This window comes from Manihot esculenta, chromosome 5 (genome assembly GCF_001659605.2).
Source record: "Manihot esculenta cultivar AM560-2 chromosome 5, M.esculenta_v8, whole genome shotgun sequence".
Classification (NCBI taxonomy): domain Eukaryota; kingdom Viridiplantae; phylum Streptophyta; class Magnoliopsida; order Malpighiales; family Euphorbiaceae; genus Manihot; species Manihot esculenta.
Window position 1 is genome coordinate 2,392,670 of NC_035165.2, and position 17,918 is coordinate 2,410,587.

Consider the following 17,918-nt stretch of genomic DNA (forward strand, 5'->3'; position numbering starts at 1 on the left):
AAAGAAGGTGGCCAGCGTTCGCTTGGTAGGTCCATTCGCATGCGTGCCAGGGGAGAATTAAATGGCCGTTACGCATAAAGCAGAGATCTGATACTCTCGTACAACCGTATCAGTATGGCAGAGACAGATGGCCCAATGGCAGTGAGGCAGTTACACGTCACTGACAGACGAAGGAAAAGAATAAAAGGAGAGGGGTATTCTCCTCTCAGACTAAGCTTAGACAACCCTTATAAAAACCCTATCTTCTGGATCTCAGATCATCAATAATAAACATGAAGTAATTTTTTTTTTATTAAAATATTTTTAAATTAATTAGTTTTTGCAAATATATAAAATTTTAATTTATATAAAATCAATATATTCAATTATAATACAGCTCACAAAAATTATTAAACCTCATCCATTTACCCTTCACTTGATGTAAGGAAGAATTGCCTTGACGCTTGAGCCGTGTTCTTTAACACAAATCTTGGACTCACAAATTTAAATGGATCAAGTGGGTGTCGTTATCACTCAGCCAACCCAATTAATCCATCGCCGGCCAGCCCATTAGAGCTTGCCTTTCATGCGCCAGTCCTATTTCTACAACCATATTAGCTTTTAATTTATTGGTGCTAGACCTGTTATACGATATTAAAATATTTTATAAAATTATTATATAAAATAATATAAAATTATTTTATAAACTAATATTTTTTATATAAATTTATTCTGCTTATTAAGAAAAATAAAATACTTTTTCTTTTATATTTAGATTTAAAATATAAAACTAATTGATGGAAAATAGACGATAATATCTTATTTTATATTTTAAATAGAGATTGCATTTATAGATTTTATATAGAATAGACTTATAAAAATTATATTATTATAAAGAATGAACAGACTAAAATTATCACATTATTAATATAATAAATTATAATAATTCAAGTTTAATAATTTTAATTTAGTATTAGAAACACTATTTTATTTTTATTATACTTTAATTATTTATTTAATTATTTTTATAAATTATTTAAATTGAATAAAATTTTAATTTATAATATTTTATGTAATCCATTCTATTAATTCTTTAATTGTTTTATAGTTTATTATAATTAATATTTTTTATAATAATTTTAATTGATTATATATATTATTTTATATAATTATTTATATTAAATAAATAAAAATATATAATATTTATTAATTAGATTATATTAATTATAATTTTAAAAAATTATCAAATTAATAAGCTAACACTATTGTGGGATAGTAAATATTTTACATAATATTTTGTTATAGACTATATATATATATATATATATATATATATATATATATATATATATATATATAAACATCTTTTTATAAATTAGGTACTAATTTTTATAAATATATTTTTAACATTATATTTATTATTAAAATAAAAATATAATAATTTTTAATAATAAAATTTAATAAAATTTTTATTACAATATCAATAATATATTATATTAAAAAAAGCAAAAAATTAAAAGGTTAGTAACAATTAAGAGAATAAATTATATTTATTATATAAAAAATAGGAAATAAAGAAGTCATACATTAATAGATGATAAAAATAATAAATTATATTTAACATATATATTAATTATTATTTCATATAAAAATAAAATTAAAAATGTATAAAAAATATAAATTTATACCATATAATATAATTATATAAAGTTAATTGTACACTTAGTAATATCTTATATGTTTGTTATTATTCATATAAGAGTTAGAAAATATATAGTATCAATTAATTAATAATGTTGGTTATAATTTTTTTTAAAATTTATTTATTATTAAAAATAAAAATAAAATATATATGTTTTTTTTTAAATGGAATAAAATATATATGTTAAAAAATTTATTTTATTATAATTAATATATTATATTTAAAAATTATAAAAAATTAAAACATCACATACTAAAAGTATCAATAAAAAAAATTAAAAAATCATATAAATTGTAATAATAAAAATAAAAAATTTCATTTATGATAAACATATTAATTATATTAAATATGAAAAATAAAAGTGTTACTCATTGTTTTCCCATCAAAATTAGTGCTTGACCACTGTTTCGTATAAAGAAAAAACTCACTCGTCATCTAATTGGCTTATCAAACAATTCACAAGATTTCTACACCAGGAGCTCAATCGTCAATGTGGAAATTTTGTGCTTTCACCACCAATTCATGACTTTGGGCTTAATAATCAGAGTCTTCCACTAATAACTTTGAACATTTGATTGAAGAAGATTGTTGCCATTGATTTTCACCTCTATAAATAGGTTGCTACTGAAGAAAGACCATATGGCTCGACACTTGATAATGGGTACTAAATTTTCTGCAGAAGCTGCAGTTCTCTTTTTCGTTATCCTGCTAGCTTTGACTTTTGAATCCAAAGCAGGAAGCATAGTGGTTTACTGGGGCCAAGATGGCAGGGAAGGAACACTAACTAGCACATGCAACTCAGGAAAATACGGCATAGTAAACGTAGCCTTCCTCTCAGTTTTTGGGAAAGGCCAGAAGCCTCAACTCAACTTAGCTGGCCATTGTAACGCTGCCTTAAATGGCTGCCAAGGAATAAGCAGAGACGTCAAAAATTGTCAAAACAAAGGCATCAAGGTGATGCTATCAATTGGTGGTGGTTCTATTAGCTACTCATTGTCCTCGGATGATGAGGCCAGGGGCATCGCTGACTACTTATGGAACAATTTTCTTAGTGGGAGCTCCAACTCAAGGCCACTAGGCGATGCCGTATTGGATGGAATAGATTTTGACATCGAGGGTGGTGACCGTCACTACGTTGCGTTAGCCACCAGACTTTCCGAGCTCAGCCAAGGAGGCAAGAAAGTATACTTAGCAGCGGCACCACAGTGCCCTTTTCCTGATTACTATCTGGATAATGCCCTTTCCACTGGTCTTTTTGACTATGTTTGGATCCAATTTTACAACAATCCCCAGTGCGAGTATAAATCAAATAGTCCTAAGGGCTTCAAAGATTCATGGAACAAATGGACGTCTTCTGTTCCTGCAAGTAAGTTCTTTGTTGGACTACCGGCTTCTCCCGCAGCTGCCGGCAGCGGTTATCTGCTGCCAAATGTGGTGATATCACAAGTGCTACCTTTTGTGAGGGGATCCGCCAAGTACGGGGGTATAATGCTCTGGAACAAATACCTCGATGACAAGAACAGATATAGTTCAAAGATCATCAGCAGCGTTTGAGAGAAACCTCAAAATTATGACGAGTGATAAAATCTTGTCTGAAATGAGCAATGAATAATATGAGTTAAAATTGAAGAATCTCAAAGAACAAGAAAGGTAGTATACATATAAGGATGCAGTTAGTTACAAACCCCTCGCATACAAAATAAGAACTGATGAGGGGAAATTAACAATGAAAGAATTATCAAATTAACACTACCAATTCAAAGGCTGCCCAACTGCAAAAAGAAACAAATTTAATTCTACAAAAACACTGACGTTAATGTTGTTGAGTTTGAATTATCTATATCCTCTGGTGGGGGCTTTACATACTTCCCTATTACCTTTTGGTGGCGTTTTCTCCTCATCCTGCTGAGTTTGTCCTTGCTCTGTTGCTTCTTCTTCTCTTTCTGTCGATTTCGAAGATTCCTTTCTTTCTCAAACACGCCTTGCCAGATGACCTCTCCCGTTGACGGCCACAACCATCTTCTCTTAGGGTGGTCAGAATCTGCCTCTTCAGCCAAGTCTTCATCCATGCTCTTTAGGGTGGTGTATGAAAACCATTTGACCCACATTTTGCCTCTCCTGCTCTTCATTTTGTGCTGCTCTTGCATCAAGCCAGTCTCAGGGTTTATATACACCATGTGCCTCGCACTGTGGTATGCCCAGACGTTTATGAGCAGCTCAAGAACTCGTGAGTAGCAATGCTTATCCTGCAAATCCAAAATAGAAAACAATTCTATTTCACCACTTACTGCAGCTCCACTTGTTACTGGCAAGGTTCACTTTAAGGGTCATTTGAAAAATATAAAGAAAATAACTTTGATCCACACCATTGACTCTGCGATGGTAGAGACGTTTTCTTTGGCATTTTGATGAGAATGATAAATTGTCCCAAAATTCATAGTCCACTTAATCACAAGGCAAGTCTACTTATCAAAAAATTTCTAATATCAACTCTTAGCATAATTCAAAACTAAGGTCTGTCATTAGACTGGAAAATATACAAGATTAACTCTCTTGATCTCCACTCGAGTTCACAAGCAAATTTCAAAAAAGGACAGAACACTACTTCTGGTAAGAACACAAAATCTAATCATATGGAGAAAAATAAATTTACCTTCGATAAACTCAGATAACAATGACCACTCTGGTGGTGCGCATCATACATATGAGCATCCAATGCATCGACAAACATTCTGCATCCACGACAATGCAAGTGTGATAAATTTTCCGACAAAACCATCGAAAGAGTGGAAAAACTTTTAATTCTCAGTTAGTAAGCCAACAATAATTTATCACCTTGAGAACATCACAAACTCCAGGAAGGACCTCGTTGGCAAAGCCCAACTCAGCATGACAGACCATGTATCCCCATCACCGGGCATAGGTGGTAAATAATCCAAATTTTGCTCAACACCATACATATTCCTAAATGCCTCAGAAAATGCTGACCTTCAATCAGCCATAGAAGAAGAAATCAGCCAGAATTCTAAATGAGAAAGGAGAAATAGGATAAGTTGAGCACAATTGGTCAGATTTGCATAACAGAATATGCAACAGACGGCAGAGCTCTTACTTGCAATTTCCAGCATTAATAGCATCACAAAATGACCAAAAATCTTGTTGCAACTGATTTCTTGGATCCATGTCCATGCGTACCCAAAAGTAGAGTGTATCCTCATGCCGTCGTGTTTGAATAGCATCTAATAATGCCTTTTCAGCAGTCCGAGATAAAGATGCCTGCTTACATCCACCAATTAAAAATGAAGGTGTGAAAAGGAAAACAACCAGGTATAAAATAGAGATTTGACATGCATTTCCTTTCATTCCAGACCACTAATGCTGGAAAATATAGAAAGGAACAGATTCAAGGGTTTCAACAACTTGGCAATTTTGAATTTCTTTTCATCTATATAAAATCCATAACAACCATAAATAACATAATTGCCCACGTCAGAACTGCTCATCCAAAATTAAGGTAATAGAAAAAAGAAAATCATGGTCTCACAGTACTTGCTGAAATTGTCCAGAAGCTGACAGACATTTTACAAACACAATCTGAAGGGCCCAAAAAGTAGAAACAAATGAGAACACAGGAGAGATACAAAACACTATACTCTACCTTCCTTGCTGTTGCCCTCCAAGACTGAAACCCTATCCAAGCATTCTTGTGAATACGGTCAATTCGATTTGCAATAGCAAAAAAAGCTCCATATTCACCAAGGATGTCCCTATAGTATGGATTGCTAAGAAGTGGTAGACGAGAGGGTCCATCAACATCATCAGTCCCAGGTCTTCTACCTTTTGTGGACTGTAACCATATTCAGTATATTAAAATCATATGGCTAAAGATACATTTAAGAAAAGAAGATACTAGAATTCCATAAGAAATTAATAATATATGTTCCTTAAAAGCAAGAAGATGAAGGTAAGGAGCAAATATTGACCAGCCAAAATCATCTCCTAGATAAAGGATAATTATCAAGTCAATCAATATAGAAGTTGAGGCATTAATGGCAAATGAATTGTCCTCCAGAATCCATCTCCCACAAAATAAAAGTAATATGAACAGCTGGTTAAAAATAAATATCAGAAGGCGCAAACTCACCAACCCTACTCCACGATACAGTGAACTAAGGTGAAGGAAAGACCAGGTTCCTTGCCCAAAGTATGGTTCATAAATGCACAATGGCTGGCCTGTCCTCTCAAGTTCCCCTTCATCCCTTTCATGTAAATCATTTCTAGATCTATCAGCCCTTTTGGCACCTCGATATACTTCCTCCCATGTACCATGAGGTTGATCACTTCGATCTTTGAGCTGCATAATATTCAGAAGGATATGAATTTTCTCCAATGATATAGTCAGACAGAAAAGAACAAGAACATTTATTCAGCCCAATATTTACACAATGCATGTTGCGTACAACAATTTCTCACCTCTTCTTCCTCTCTTCTCTTTCTTACATTAAGGATCTCATTTTCTTTCTCTTCTTTCCAAATTTCATATGAGAATGATTCATCATTAGAAGTTATAGAACCATAGCTGTGGTTCCACTGCTCCTCGACCTTGTCTAAGAATCTGGAACTTCTCAAAGTTCTATCTCCATATGTCAAATTGAAAAATGGTCCAAATAGATGCCAGCGCCATTCTTCTTTCAATTTGGAAGGAATTTGCACAAAAGCTTTAGGAAGAGAAACTTCTGATGGGAATTTGATAACTTTTCCAAGCAGAGAAGCATAACCTTCAAGGGTTTCTGCAACCATCAGGTTTTTAGCAGCACCTTTTCCTAGTGAAGCAACATTGGAAGCTAAAGGGGATAATTTTCCATTTGAAATAACTTGCATTACAATCTCGGTAAGAACCCCGATATTCTCCTTAGGAAAAAGAAAACCATTGACCCTGTCATCAACCTAATTTTATTGTTAATACAGTCAGTACATTGCTTAGCACACACAAAGAAAAAAATAAAAAAATAAAAAAAAGACTGCATACTTTGATACATACTATTTTTTCATGGTTAAGAACTGATTATAATGGTTTCTAGATTATCAAAATTAACACTGACATTTTAAATAAGCCCTCTCCAAAATTTTCTTTTACCAAAAAGAATAGACATGTTAGATAGCCAAGAAGGTATGCAGAGGATAGTTAAATATTAAATCAACAAAATTGAACACCGTATATCACACACTTCTGATGAAGAGGGCTAAGTTTCAACAGTTTTCTACATCTAATATGATTGTGAGATACACCACTTACAAATCTAATGCCTGATATGATCAGAAAGAAATGAGGAAATCTTTCACAAGGAAATTAGTTGGACCAGTAGCAGGGCTAGGAAGGAAAAGAAAAGAACAAAGTGCATAAGAAGCTGTTGCACAAATAATGGGGAATCTGGATCAAATGTACAACATGGGCTAGAGGAAGATCAGAAAAAAAAGAAGCATAAAATTATGAACAAAAGCAGTGTGGCTTTTCTTGACATAGAAGACTGGATATTGAAACCTCTGAATACAAAAGCTGAAATGCAAATATTTGCCACTCTTCCATGTACTATGGCAAAGGCTTGTTAAGTCAGCTAACTTTGCATTTCATCTTACAAATTATCCAGATTTAAATTTATGTACTTTGTAAATACTTCTGGTGCATGAAGCACAAGAGAAACAAGCAATTAGAAACATACATGTTTCCTAATCATATAGAGATCTGGGGCTATGATAGGCTTTCCAATGCACATGGCTTTTAACAAAATTTCTGGAAAAGATTGCTCCTCATGGAAGGACCCATATACCACAATGTCAGCTGCATTTAGCTCATTGTCAGCATCCCTATCAATAGCTATATGCTTTACAGCACCTCTTGGATAACGCAAATTAACAGCAATTGCCTGAGGAGAAAAGGAGATCATAGAATCTCAGCATCCGTTTGCAGAAACAGTAAACCAAGATCAGCAGGCATTATATAGATCATACCTCAACAGCCAGACTGTAATTACTGGTTGAATTCCCAGTTAAAACAACGATTTTGAGATGAAAATTTGTATTATCGCTAAATGGGAAGTTAGAGAAAAGTGGTAATAAAGCCTGCAAAACAAGTGCATGCTCCAGCCACAAACCCCTGTACAGAAATTGGCTTCCTACAATTGCAATGACAACATAATCAGGTCCATAACCCATTTTCACACGCACATTATCTTTGTATAATGCTGCCATAGCATTCGCTTCCCATACTGGAGCAGGAGAACCCGGAATAACATAATGGTTTCCAGCATCAAATGCAGAGTACATCATCTGTAGTTTTAGAAATTAAACCACTGGAGATAAATATGGACTTCAGTAGGAATGCTAAAAGCATCAGCTCTAATATAGTCATATAATAAAAATCTGGATTGCAAAATGTTGAATATATTATTTAATAAAAGTGAGCCTTATAGAGTTACATTCTATCAACATGCTGTGACTTGGGCATTCTTTGCTGATTGAAAAAGAAAAAATCATAGAAATTAAGACCAAGGAAAGTTAAGTGATGTCCACAAGGTGAGAAACTTCATAGTAAACAATTACCGGCAGGAAATAATTTGGGAAGACCACTACTGTAGCACGGTTGAAATATCTTTTCCAGTCATTCACAAGCGCTATTTGCCCATTCGCAGTGTACTGTCTTGAACGAACAGCAAGTATTCTTTCATGTATGGTCCATATAAGAGGTATGGACTTGAAAGGCTCCTGCATAAAACTATAAAAAAGTGAAATCATTCAAGTTAATAACTTGGAAAGTCAGATCACCCACAAATCAACTAAACTATGATAGTTTCAATTCTCGTAGTGTTCCAAACAAAATAGAGTGAACAATTTATTCCCACCCATATAAGTTGTAACATCGGATAACAGCCTTGTACTTAATCCTCACAAGTTGTTAAAGTTTTTAAGTGCAAGACATAAGCAGATTTTTTGTCATACAATTAAAGCATAATCATATAGGACTATCAAACAAATAACTAAAATAACTACAAAAATGAAGACGTAAAATCTTCTTCCCAGAAAACCTCAACAATAATTTCTACAACAGGAGCAGCAGAAAAAGGGATAGAAGAAAAGTATTTGGATGAGAGAAAATTTGAACAAAAGATAGAACATAATTATAATATATCTTACCAAGACAATGCAACCTTGGCTTCCAATGAGTTCACAAGTATGCCATCAAAACTGCAAAACAAATCATCAAAATTTGATGTGACCCAAAAGATCATTTAAATCAAATAAAATATACCCATCTCAATAATTTGAGAAACAAATGACAAGCTAACCCAAACGGAAACAAAATCAACTTCATTGTCACACATCAAATTTTCCAAAGCATTTACATTAATCAACATGTAACCTGCACTAAAAATAATTCAGCCATACGCCGCATTCAAAAGCATCAAAACTAGGTAGTTTTGATGATCCAGGCATTGAAAAATATCTAAACAAAGGTTTTCTCCTGGAAAAGCATATCTCAAAAAGTTTCAAAAACAATAAGAATCAAGGAATTCAATTGATGTGGTGGGATTTAGGGCTGACCAATCGGTTGGTTTAGCAACTAACCAAATTGGAATAACTGGAAAACCAAATTGAACCATAATTAAAGTCATGACCAAACTGACTGAAACAAAATGTTTTGGCTCGGTTCAGTTCCTGACTTCCTTCACTGCAAGTTTACACAAACCTATCAATATTTTTGCAATGAACATATAATACCAGATTGTGAAAATGAATCCCAGATTTTTCATTACAAATAGCAGAAGCAATTTTACAAACTATAGATTTCCCATTACAAAAATAAGATAAAAATCAAATGATGATTCACAAAGCCATATGAAAATAAAATGAAAAAAAAAACCTCAATGTTTAAAAATCAAAACCCAGCAAGTCAGCAACCATCAGACATCAACAATAAGCTCAAAACAACAATCAAGCATGATCAATAAAATCAAAATGTTAAGAAAACCCAACATGCAATCCTTTATTTATTTATTTGGCTATAGATCAAAGACATTAATTAAAAAAAAAGACAGTGTGGATGCACCTATTGATCTCATTAGAGGATCTCAAGGTTGTTGTCCCTGGTGGAAGTAGCATGGCATAGTTAGTAGCTAGCTACTTGCCTCTGCCACATGGTGTTTGCACCATTGCACTGGGAGAGAACAGAAGAAACTACTAAGGGGCCGAGGATTGATAAACAATGCTATATCACCACGATGAAAGGAATTGAGGAGGATGGCTACTCGACAGATTTGAAAGAGGCTAAGTTAAGAATCAAGAGTGTACTAGAGATTTGAACAAGGAAGACGGCATCAGTTAGTGGGCACTGAGCAATGAGCTATGGCATTAAGCTAGCAAGGCATCTCTTTCTATTCAAACGAGGGAGGAAAATAATAAATGAAGTGAAGAAGTAAAAAGAAGTGGAGCCAAGCTTGAGTGACAAATGTTGCTAGATCATGAGCTGAAAGCGAGAAATATATGCAATGAAAATGAGAAGAGGTATTAGGAGATTTTAGAGGTATAAAACAGTATATGTGAACCTTAAAAACAACAGAAATGGTCATGGATATTAAAATTCAGTTGGTTAGTTTAGTTTATTATTTATTTTTTCTACTGAACTAACTGGATCGGAAAACAGAATTTCTTCAAAAATAATAACTGAAATCAAACCCAAAAAGACCCCTAAAAATTTATGAGAATGGTTCGGCTTTTTGGTAATAACTGAAGTTTGCTCAACCCTAACCAGATTGCTCCAACCTAAACAGTAAACAGTAGTGACCACTATATCACATGTAATAGTTTCAAAATTTACCAAACATTGCACCTACTAGCTTAAGAAATTTTCAAACAGATTCTTTTTGAAGATTTCTATGAGAAAACATGACAAATTAGAAACTTTTGAACTGTTTCCTTTAAAGATTTCTGTTAAATATTAATAATAATACTGCTGAAAAGTTCAATATATTATAAACGATAGCAGCAAAACTTCATACATTAGCCAATCAACAGCAATCTCCATGCTGTTGTTGGTCGGGGAAATGGAGACTGGGACTCCTATGCTCGTCCATATAGCATGTGCAGGACCATCTTCAACTGAAAAAACCTGTGAAAGAAGAAATTACTATAAGTTTGATGTTAATATAGATTACAAATATATTAATTAATTTCTTGTAAAGATAGATTACGAATATATTAACTAGTTTCTTAAGAATTCATAAGTGTTCTTTGTTGAAAGAACTCGTTTAGTCAGTATGCATGTAGTATCAGCCGAAGTAAGACAATCATACTATCATAGGTATATGAAAAGTTTAAAATTAAGCTAAGACATTATTCGTTCAAACAAACAAGAAGTTACTTTTAAAAAATTTATGTAATTCAAGAAGACATTTTTCTCAAACACTCAATTCATCTATACTTCTCTGAACCTATGTAACTCATATAATCAATAACAGTTTCATACTCCCCAAAGTAATAATGACAAGTTACACTCCTATTTATGACCAAAAAATTTCCCAACAACAAACATTGCCCATATCCATCTTCAACATTCTCTCTGTCTCCATTGTGTGAGATTTTAAGAATATTCTTTTTAAAGAAAATATTAAAAACTACCTATTGTTCCGAAGACCTCTAATTACTTTGTCATACAAAATTCAACCTCCATTAGAAAATAATTACCAAGTTGATTTTAGTAAATCCCTTCTTGCCAGAAATTGCTCCAATCTAAGAACATAAGTAAGCAGACAAATTTATCATTCTAATGGAAGGCATTCGAGAGAATCAGTCTGAGTTAAAGCAGAGAGAGAGAGAGAGAGAGAACCTGGATTGTATAGCCAATCTCCTGCAATGCGGTTGCAACAGTCACCATCAGCAGCTGCTGTGGATCCGCCAACAGATCGGCAAACACCTACACAAGATAAATACATTCAAATAAAAGAGTTTCAAGGGAAAGAAACCAACACTGATAAAGGAAAACCATACATAAGTCGCAAAACATAGCATAACCTTTAACATATAAAGCCACTCAACAAGTAAACAAGATTAAAATTCGATAATGGTAAGTTAGTGACAACAATTGATTACTAAGTACTGACCAATGCGAGCTGGGGTTTCCTATACCCGAAACGATGCTGTGTTATATTGAAAGTAGATGACACATTGACCTCTCTAGCTTCCTTTTCAAATTTCTCCATAAGCTTTAAAGGCTCGAATTTGATGTCTTCTCCAAAATCAAAGCTGCCCATCTGCTTCAAATACAACAAATCCCCAGATACCATGTCCAGCAGTTTTATCGAATCCTGTGATTTCTCTATCACAGAACCAGGCAAAAACATCTGGAAAATAACCACAAAGAAGAGAAACACTGCCACCATGCAAATCCATTGGAGGTAATCAAGCTTCTTGGAAAGCAAGAAACGGGAAAATCTCGATCTGGGTCTCAGCAAAAAGGGATATCTCTCGCTTCTACCAGCTGAAGCAGAGCGAAGAAGACTATCCCTCTTCAACGTAAGCGCAGACTCCAGAGAACCCATTAGAGTCCCATCAATTAGCTCCAAAATGAGTACAATAACATGCAGATAACGAGAAAAGAGAAAACAGCCCCACGAATACAGTATCCCCTTCAAGATGTCTCAATCGAAGTGAAAAGGAAAACTAGATGGTAAATTCAAGATGGCTATTAAGTCGACTAACAGAAGGAGAGAGCAGAATGAGAAGAAGTCCCCGCACTGTCAAAACATGATTTTGAGCTAAACTAGAAATTCGGGATCTTGCGTATGTAATTGTCCAAGCGACTGTCTTTTTCCAAATTTAATTAAAATAAAAATTTTATCTTTATCTTTTTGACCTTTTTTAACCCTCATATGTTGCACTAAAAGATTAAAAATCATGACATTTCTTCATTTTTAGTTTTTACTACCAAAAATCTGAAAGAATTTTTTTTCCAGGGGAAATTACACGCTATTATAATAATGAAAAATATAAAATTTGACTTTTTTATTATTGAAAATTAATTAAAAAAATACATATAAATACAATACGTGACTTTGATCAAAATAGATATAAAATATTAACTATAATCATTAAAAAAATTTATTGTTTAAAATCAAAAAATGATATTATAATTATGAAAAAAAATGTAAAGTTTAAATTTCTTTTATGCAATTGGCCTTTATCTTAATCAAATACAGCAAATTATAAAACAGCTTTTGCCACACACTTGAGGATAAAAATAAATATTTCTCTTTCAAAGATTTTTATTATTTGTTGCTAAAAAAGTTTCCGCTTAATAATAATTATAATAATAAACTGATGGCGATATATATGTATAGATACCTTGATGAGTTGATGTGTAAGTACTGATGGGCCCTTGCCGACACTTTCTTCTTCCCCATCTGTAGGCCAATTGCTTGTCATGGCCCATGGGACACACGATACAGGTACAGCTATCATTTTTAACTTGCTAACTTTCGTTTAATTATTAAAAAACAAAAAGCCTACGTCATCTTAATTATATAGACATCCAACAACTGGTTTTCAACTGATTTTATTATCCGCTAAATTAGAGCATGATGTGTGCATCCAATCCATCTATGGACGACAGAGTTCAGAAGAATGGCTTCATTTTGTACAGAAAATTTACTTTCCATGAACGTATTACATTCCCAATGTCAATGTTCCAAGTCTATTATCCACTTTTTTTCCAGAAATGGAATTGCCATATAATTCATTTCAACAAAATAACAAGGATGCTTTTGCAGTTCCATTGTGCAATGAATGAATTCCATGGGTGAGAAAGAATGTAAAACCATTCCATTTCCATGAAACAGACTAATCAACCCTGCCATGACCATCTACCCCAAAAAATATCCCACGCCATAATCCTAAAAAAGTAACAAATGAGCACCACACGCTTGCTCCACACTCTTCAGCTCAATTCCATGATTGACAGTTGATGGTGGCATGGATGGATATAACTCGTATGTAAAACAACTCATCGTAATTTGCCTAGTGGGGACTCTTGAGAATGATCATCCGCCAACCACAGGCCAAAATCATGAAATCGCTTTATCTTCTTCTCGAAACCTGTGATGTAATTGTTGTGAATGATAACATGCTTTCCCTTTGTTTCTTCCACCCACGTATGGTTCTTGAAGTATAGCCCTCCCGTTGGGAATGCTGCCTGTGGCAGCAGGTAGAGGTCTACCTACATGAAATATCAAGAGTAAGTTATCAGGATTCACAATCAATTATTTGCTATGTTCAGAACAAATTTAAGTGAAGGCATGAAATGCTACTCCTTTTCCGTTCAATGTGATACAAGCCTCACCCTAAGGCAAGTAGCCCCTTAAAATACACTAACTAAGATTGGAAGGCTATTCTAGAAATTTGCACAGTCAAAAAAAGGGTATTCCAGTAAGAGATCAAATAAGCAAACAGAACAAACCTGTCCAGCAGTTTTGTTTAATGCCCAGTTGAAAGCTGGTTGATCATTTGATTTCTTTGCTTTGGACCATGGCTGAAATTGAAGTTCCTTAATCCACTTCTTCATAACTAGTTTTGCTCCATTTGTAGGACGCAGGAAAATCATGCAACTGCATATATAAGTGCGCCCTTTTTTACCTGGAGGTGGTAAATCATGGGAGTGGTTCAGAGGCTTCACCTGGACATCCAAAGAATACAGGCATTGCAAACCTTATGACAAATACTCTACTGTGAACAGACAAGCACGAATAACCCGGGAAATCTCAAGTTCTCACCAATTTGATCAATAGCAAAGGTTTTAGAAGGGCTAGATAATGAAGTGTTAAAAAGGGCATATGATTCAACATCATCAAAATATTGTCAATTTAAACTTGCTCCGCCAAAATTGCAGTGCAGCACCTTGCTTAGGCACAAAATAATATCTCATTATAAAGGCTCATTACACGTAGGCATTCAGTAAAGCCTGTATAGCTAGTATCCAGAGGTCTTAGAAGCTGGAGCTTGACAGAATGAGAGTACAAGGTGGGTAGAAACAAATAATTGGTTTAATGTCACCACATAATTTTCTACGTATTGCAAGTCCAGCGCCTGTAACAAAGTATCACACTGATTTTAAATGGGATGCAAAGAGATGGAAATTTGAAACAGGAATTTTAAAACATTCAAATTGCCAAATCAGCACAGGAGGTAACTGCGCTGTTTTAGTCATAAGTAGAGATGGTAAATATCTGGTATCAATTTCTCCTTGTTCCAACGATAGGATAAATTAAAATGCACCAGAACTGGTTAAGAGTTAGCATACTTACAGCAGCCATGTCGTCAGTGAAGTACACATCATGGTTTCCTTGCAAATAGGGGAAGGGATCTCCTAACCAGACCATATCAACATCATTGTACATTACATTATAACCAAGCTCCAAAATGTGCAGCAGATGACGAGGCCTTCGAGATGTAAAATTGAAGAATCCCTATGCAAGGAACCCAAACAAGACCATGTCAGAATAGTAATAAACTCAATCACAATCACCCATAGAGATAAGTTCCTGACACAAATCAATAAGCAAACAATTGCAAGAAGAAGGCCTGAAAACTACCACCCATAGAGAAGTTATTTTTCGTTTAGGGACAACGGAAAAAGGCCTGAAAACGTGATCACTGAGAAACTGAATTCCAAATTTCATTTCATGCAATTCTGAGAAAAAAAATTGGGCAAAATTGAATACGGCTATTTATCATTGATAATTAAGTGATGTGGCCAGTTCTAGGCAAGCATCAGTATTTCAATTTGGAGCATTTAGCAACTAAATAAACAGACATGTTTTGATGAGGAAAGCTGTGTAAAGCTTAAAACTTCACTTTAAAGCAAAATGAAATGAAGCCCAGCAATGAAAAATGGGAATTATACCTGAGAACCAAACTTATGGGCAGTTTGGGAATCAGGAGCTGGCGGAACGAGCACAGCATGGCCAGGCCACTTCTCATTGACCTTATAAAGTGTGGCATAATCTTCAGCAATGACAAGGACCTCGTCTTGATGCTTTTGCCTTGCAATACTAATCAACCAGTTGTTAAGGAACGGCAAGTAAGGGTGGCTAACTGCACAAACAATTACAGTCCCATTCTTGGCCACAAAAGACACCGCTTCAGCCAGAGTGTAGTGACGCCATTTACTAACAGAGGGTTTAGTCACGGAGAAGATACCCTGAGGCATCCCCGTCCATGGCATGAATACTCCGAGAATTAGCATAAGACAGAATAAAATTACGAGGCCAGTGCGGCTAAATATTGAAATTTGCCTTTGGGAATTAGAGGAATAGCGAGGCGATAAAGGGTATGGATCGGAGAGTGAAGTTTGGAGAGTTCTTTGGTGCAAAGATGGCATTGTGTGGTAAATCTATTTACAGGCGAGAAAGGATTTGAAGCGGAATTTTATTTGAAAAGGTTGATTGGATCGCGTACTGTATTAGAAATCAACTATCGGATCTGTGATTTTGTTCATGGAATGCCGAGTCAGAAACAATGGAGAAGGTAAACGAGGATCGGGTTGTCGGTTTTGCTTCCAGTTATCCGCGTGGAGCAGTACAGAACGCTAGAACAAGCCAAGAATATGAATCCCGCACGTGCTGAGCGCATGCCATTAAGCATTTTTTCGTTTTATCAGAATGTCATGAGCATTAACTAAACTTAAAAATGTAAATTCCTCTCGCTTGTTTCTTTTTTTTTTTTTTTAACTCACGGTAAATATTATTTACTTGTATATTTGTAGAAAATAATTTATATTTATATTTAAAAATTATTTTTTAAAAAAATATTTTTTATATAAAATCATTTATTTTTATTATTTAATTTTAATTGTAAAAATAAAATTTATTAAAAAATTTATATATAAATATTTTAATAAAAATATTAAAATTCAAAAAATAATTTTTTATTTAAAAAAATGATTTTCTTTTAAATGAATTATTTTTTATTTAATTAAAAAATACTTTTTATTAATTAAAATTTTAAAATTTTTAAATATTAAAAAATATAAATTTCCTTAAAAAATATTTTTCATAAAGTAAAACCTTAATCACATGATAAAACGCTCCTTTTTTACTATTTCAAAAAAAAAAACAAGGCTCCTTTTTTAATTAATTCATATACCGACGTAAATCGTTTGAGAAACTGCGAATGTATTTAGACCGTGGGTCGAGCTTTTTCCGTCATCGTAAACCTCATTGGACGTGCCCCACGGCCCAGCAACATTAGGTGGTGCTATATAAAACTCAATTTTTCTTTGAATCTTATGCCCTTCAAAAGGAGGGTTTTCTCAAAAAGAAATGAGGAGCTTTTTAAGGTTTCAAAATCTTAAATTGTTAGGAAGAGTTTGATGTATTTTAGAAATTTTTATTTTTAATTTATTAAATTGATAGTTTAAGAAAATTTTCTCTTTAAAATCTTTAAAAACAATGTTCCTCTCAAATAATAAATAATTATTAAGAATATGAAAAACTTTATCTCATTCCAGATCTTACTTCATAAAATATGATAAAATCAGAAATCTAACTTGTTTCAATACTTTCTCTGAATTTTCAATTTTATATTTAAATCTTACCTTACTCGGTAATTACAAATGGCATTTGGAAAGGATTATAATCTTCCTTTCCTCGCTTTTAGAACTGCTGGCTTGGGTGGTTTGAGGGGGAGGGCTATTCTATGACTGTGTCAGAGGAAATAATGACTGTACTCGATGGTAGGTTGGATAGAAAACATTTCTAAGCGAGGAAATACACGAGGAGAAGAGGAATTAAAAAGAAGGGTAATGATAAACAAATGTACGATAAAAAGTAAAACCAAAATCTTAAAAAAAAAATCGATGATTACTTTGTTTTTTATTTATAGTTTATTCCTTTTATATTATTTATAGTTCTTAACAAACTTCACTAATTATGATAAAAATTCCCTTTAATGAAACTAAAACCCATAAAACAACTGCACGAGCGACCTCTCAAGTTGCAGATGTGCAGTTCACTTGCTCAATTAACAAACTTCTCAACAAAATGGCCCGAGTCAGACACAGGCAGTCACGTCCATTAGTTTGCAATCTGAGACATCTTGGCCTCTTCCATCTTTGTATTCATTATTTGGCATCCCTCGTTCATGCCTAGACTGTTTAGCATCTAGGAAATTTCAATCAACCTCGTTTTCAAGA

At 33.6% G+C, this 17,918-nt stretch overlaps 3 protein-coding genes across 6 annotated transcripts; 1 reads left to right on the top strand and 2 right to left on the bottom strand.

Annotated features, from left to right (window-relative positions):
- Positions 1-2,327: 2,327 nt before the first annotated feature.
- Positions 2,328-3,313, top strand: LOC110615187 (basic endochitinase). Its single transcript, XM_021756937.2, has one exon. It carries the CDS (start codon positions 2,339-2,341, stop codon positions 3,233-3,235), a length of 897 nt encoding a protein of 298 aa, XP_021612629.2. The 5' UTR covers positions 2,328-2,338; the 3' UTR covers positions 3,236-3,313.
- LOC110615186 lies at positions 3,138-12,524 on the bottom strand. Of its 4 annotated transcripts, none has more exons than XM_043956701.1 (14): positions 11,836-12,524; positions 11,562-11,648; positions 10,735-10,844; positions 8,873-8,923; positions 8,282-8,453; positions 7,691-8,008; positions 7,402-7,605; positions 6,155-6,628; positions 5,826-6,035; positions 5,340-5,528; positions 4,794-4,957; positions 4,517-4,669; positions 4,335-4,413; positions 3,138-3,273 (listed from the first exon to the last, which is right to left on the bottom strand). In XM_043956701.1, exons 1-14 carry the CDS (start codon positions 12,271-12,273, stop codon positions 3,250-3,252), a joined length of 2,673 nt encoding a protein of 890 aa, XP_043812636.1. In that variant the 5' UTR covers positions 12,274-12,524; the 3' UTR covers positions 3,138-3,249. The 4 variants fall into 4 exon arrangements, with proteins under 4 accessions (XP_043812636.1, XP_021612628.1, XP_043812635.1 ...); XM_021756936.2 differs by lacking the exon at positions 3,138-3,273 and adding an exon at positions 3,316-3,927 and having other exon boundaries at positions 11,836-12,520; XM_043956700.1 differs by lacking the exons at positions 3,138-3,273; positions 7,691-8,008 and adding an exon at positions 3,316-3,927 and having other exon boundaries at positions 11,836-12,520.
- An 821-nt stretch (positions 12,525-13,345) lies between these two features.
- On the bottom strand, positions 13,346-16,333 carry LOC110616243 (UDP-D-xylose:L-fucose alpha-1,3-D-xylosyltransferase MGP4). The gene is made up of 4 exons (XM_021758603.2): positions 15,630-16,333; positions 15,031-15,192; positions 14,187-14,402; positions 13,346-13,946 (listed from the first exon to the last, which is right to left on the bottom strand). Exons 1-4 carry the CDS (start codon positions 16,104-16,106, stop codon positions 13,734-13,736), a joined length of 1,068 nt encoding a protein of 355 aa, XP_021614295.1. The 5' UTR covers positions 16,107-16,333; the 3' UTR covers positions 13,346-13,733.
- Between the last annotated feature and the right edge of the window lie 1,585 nt (positions 16,334-17,918).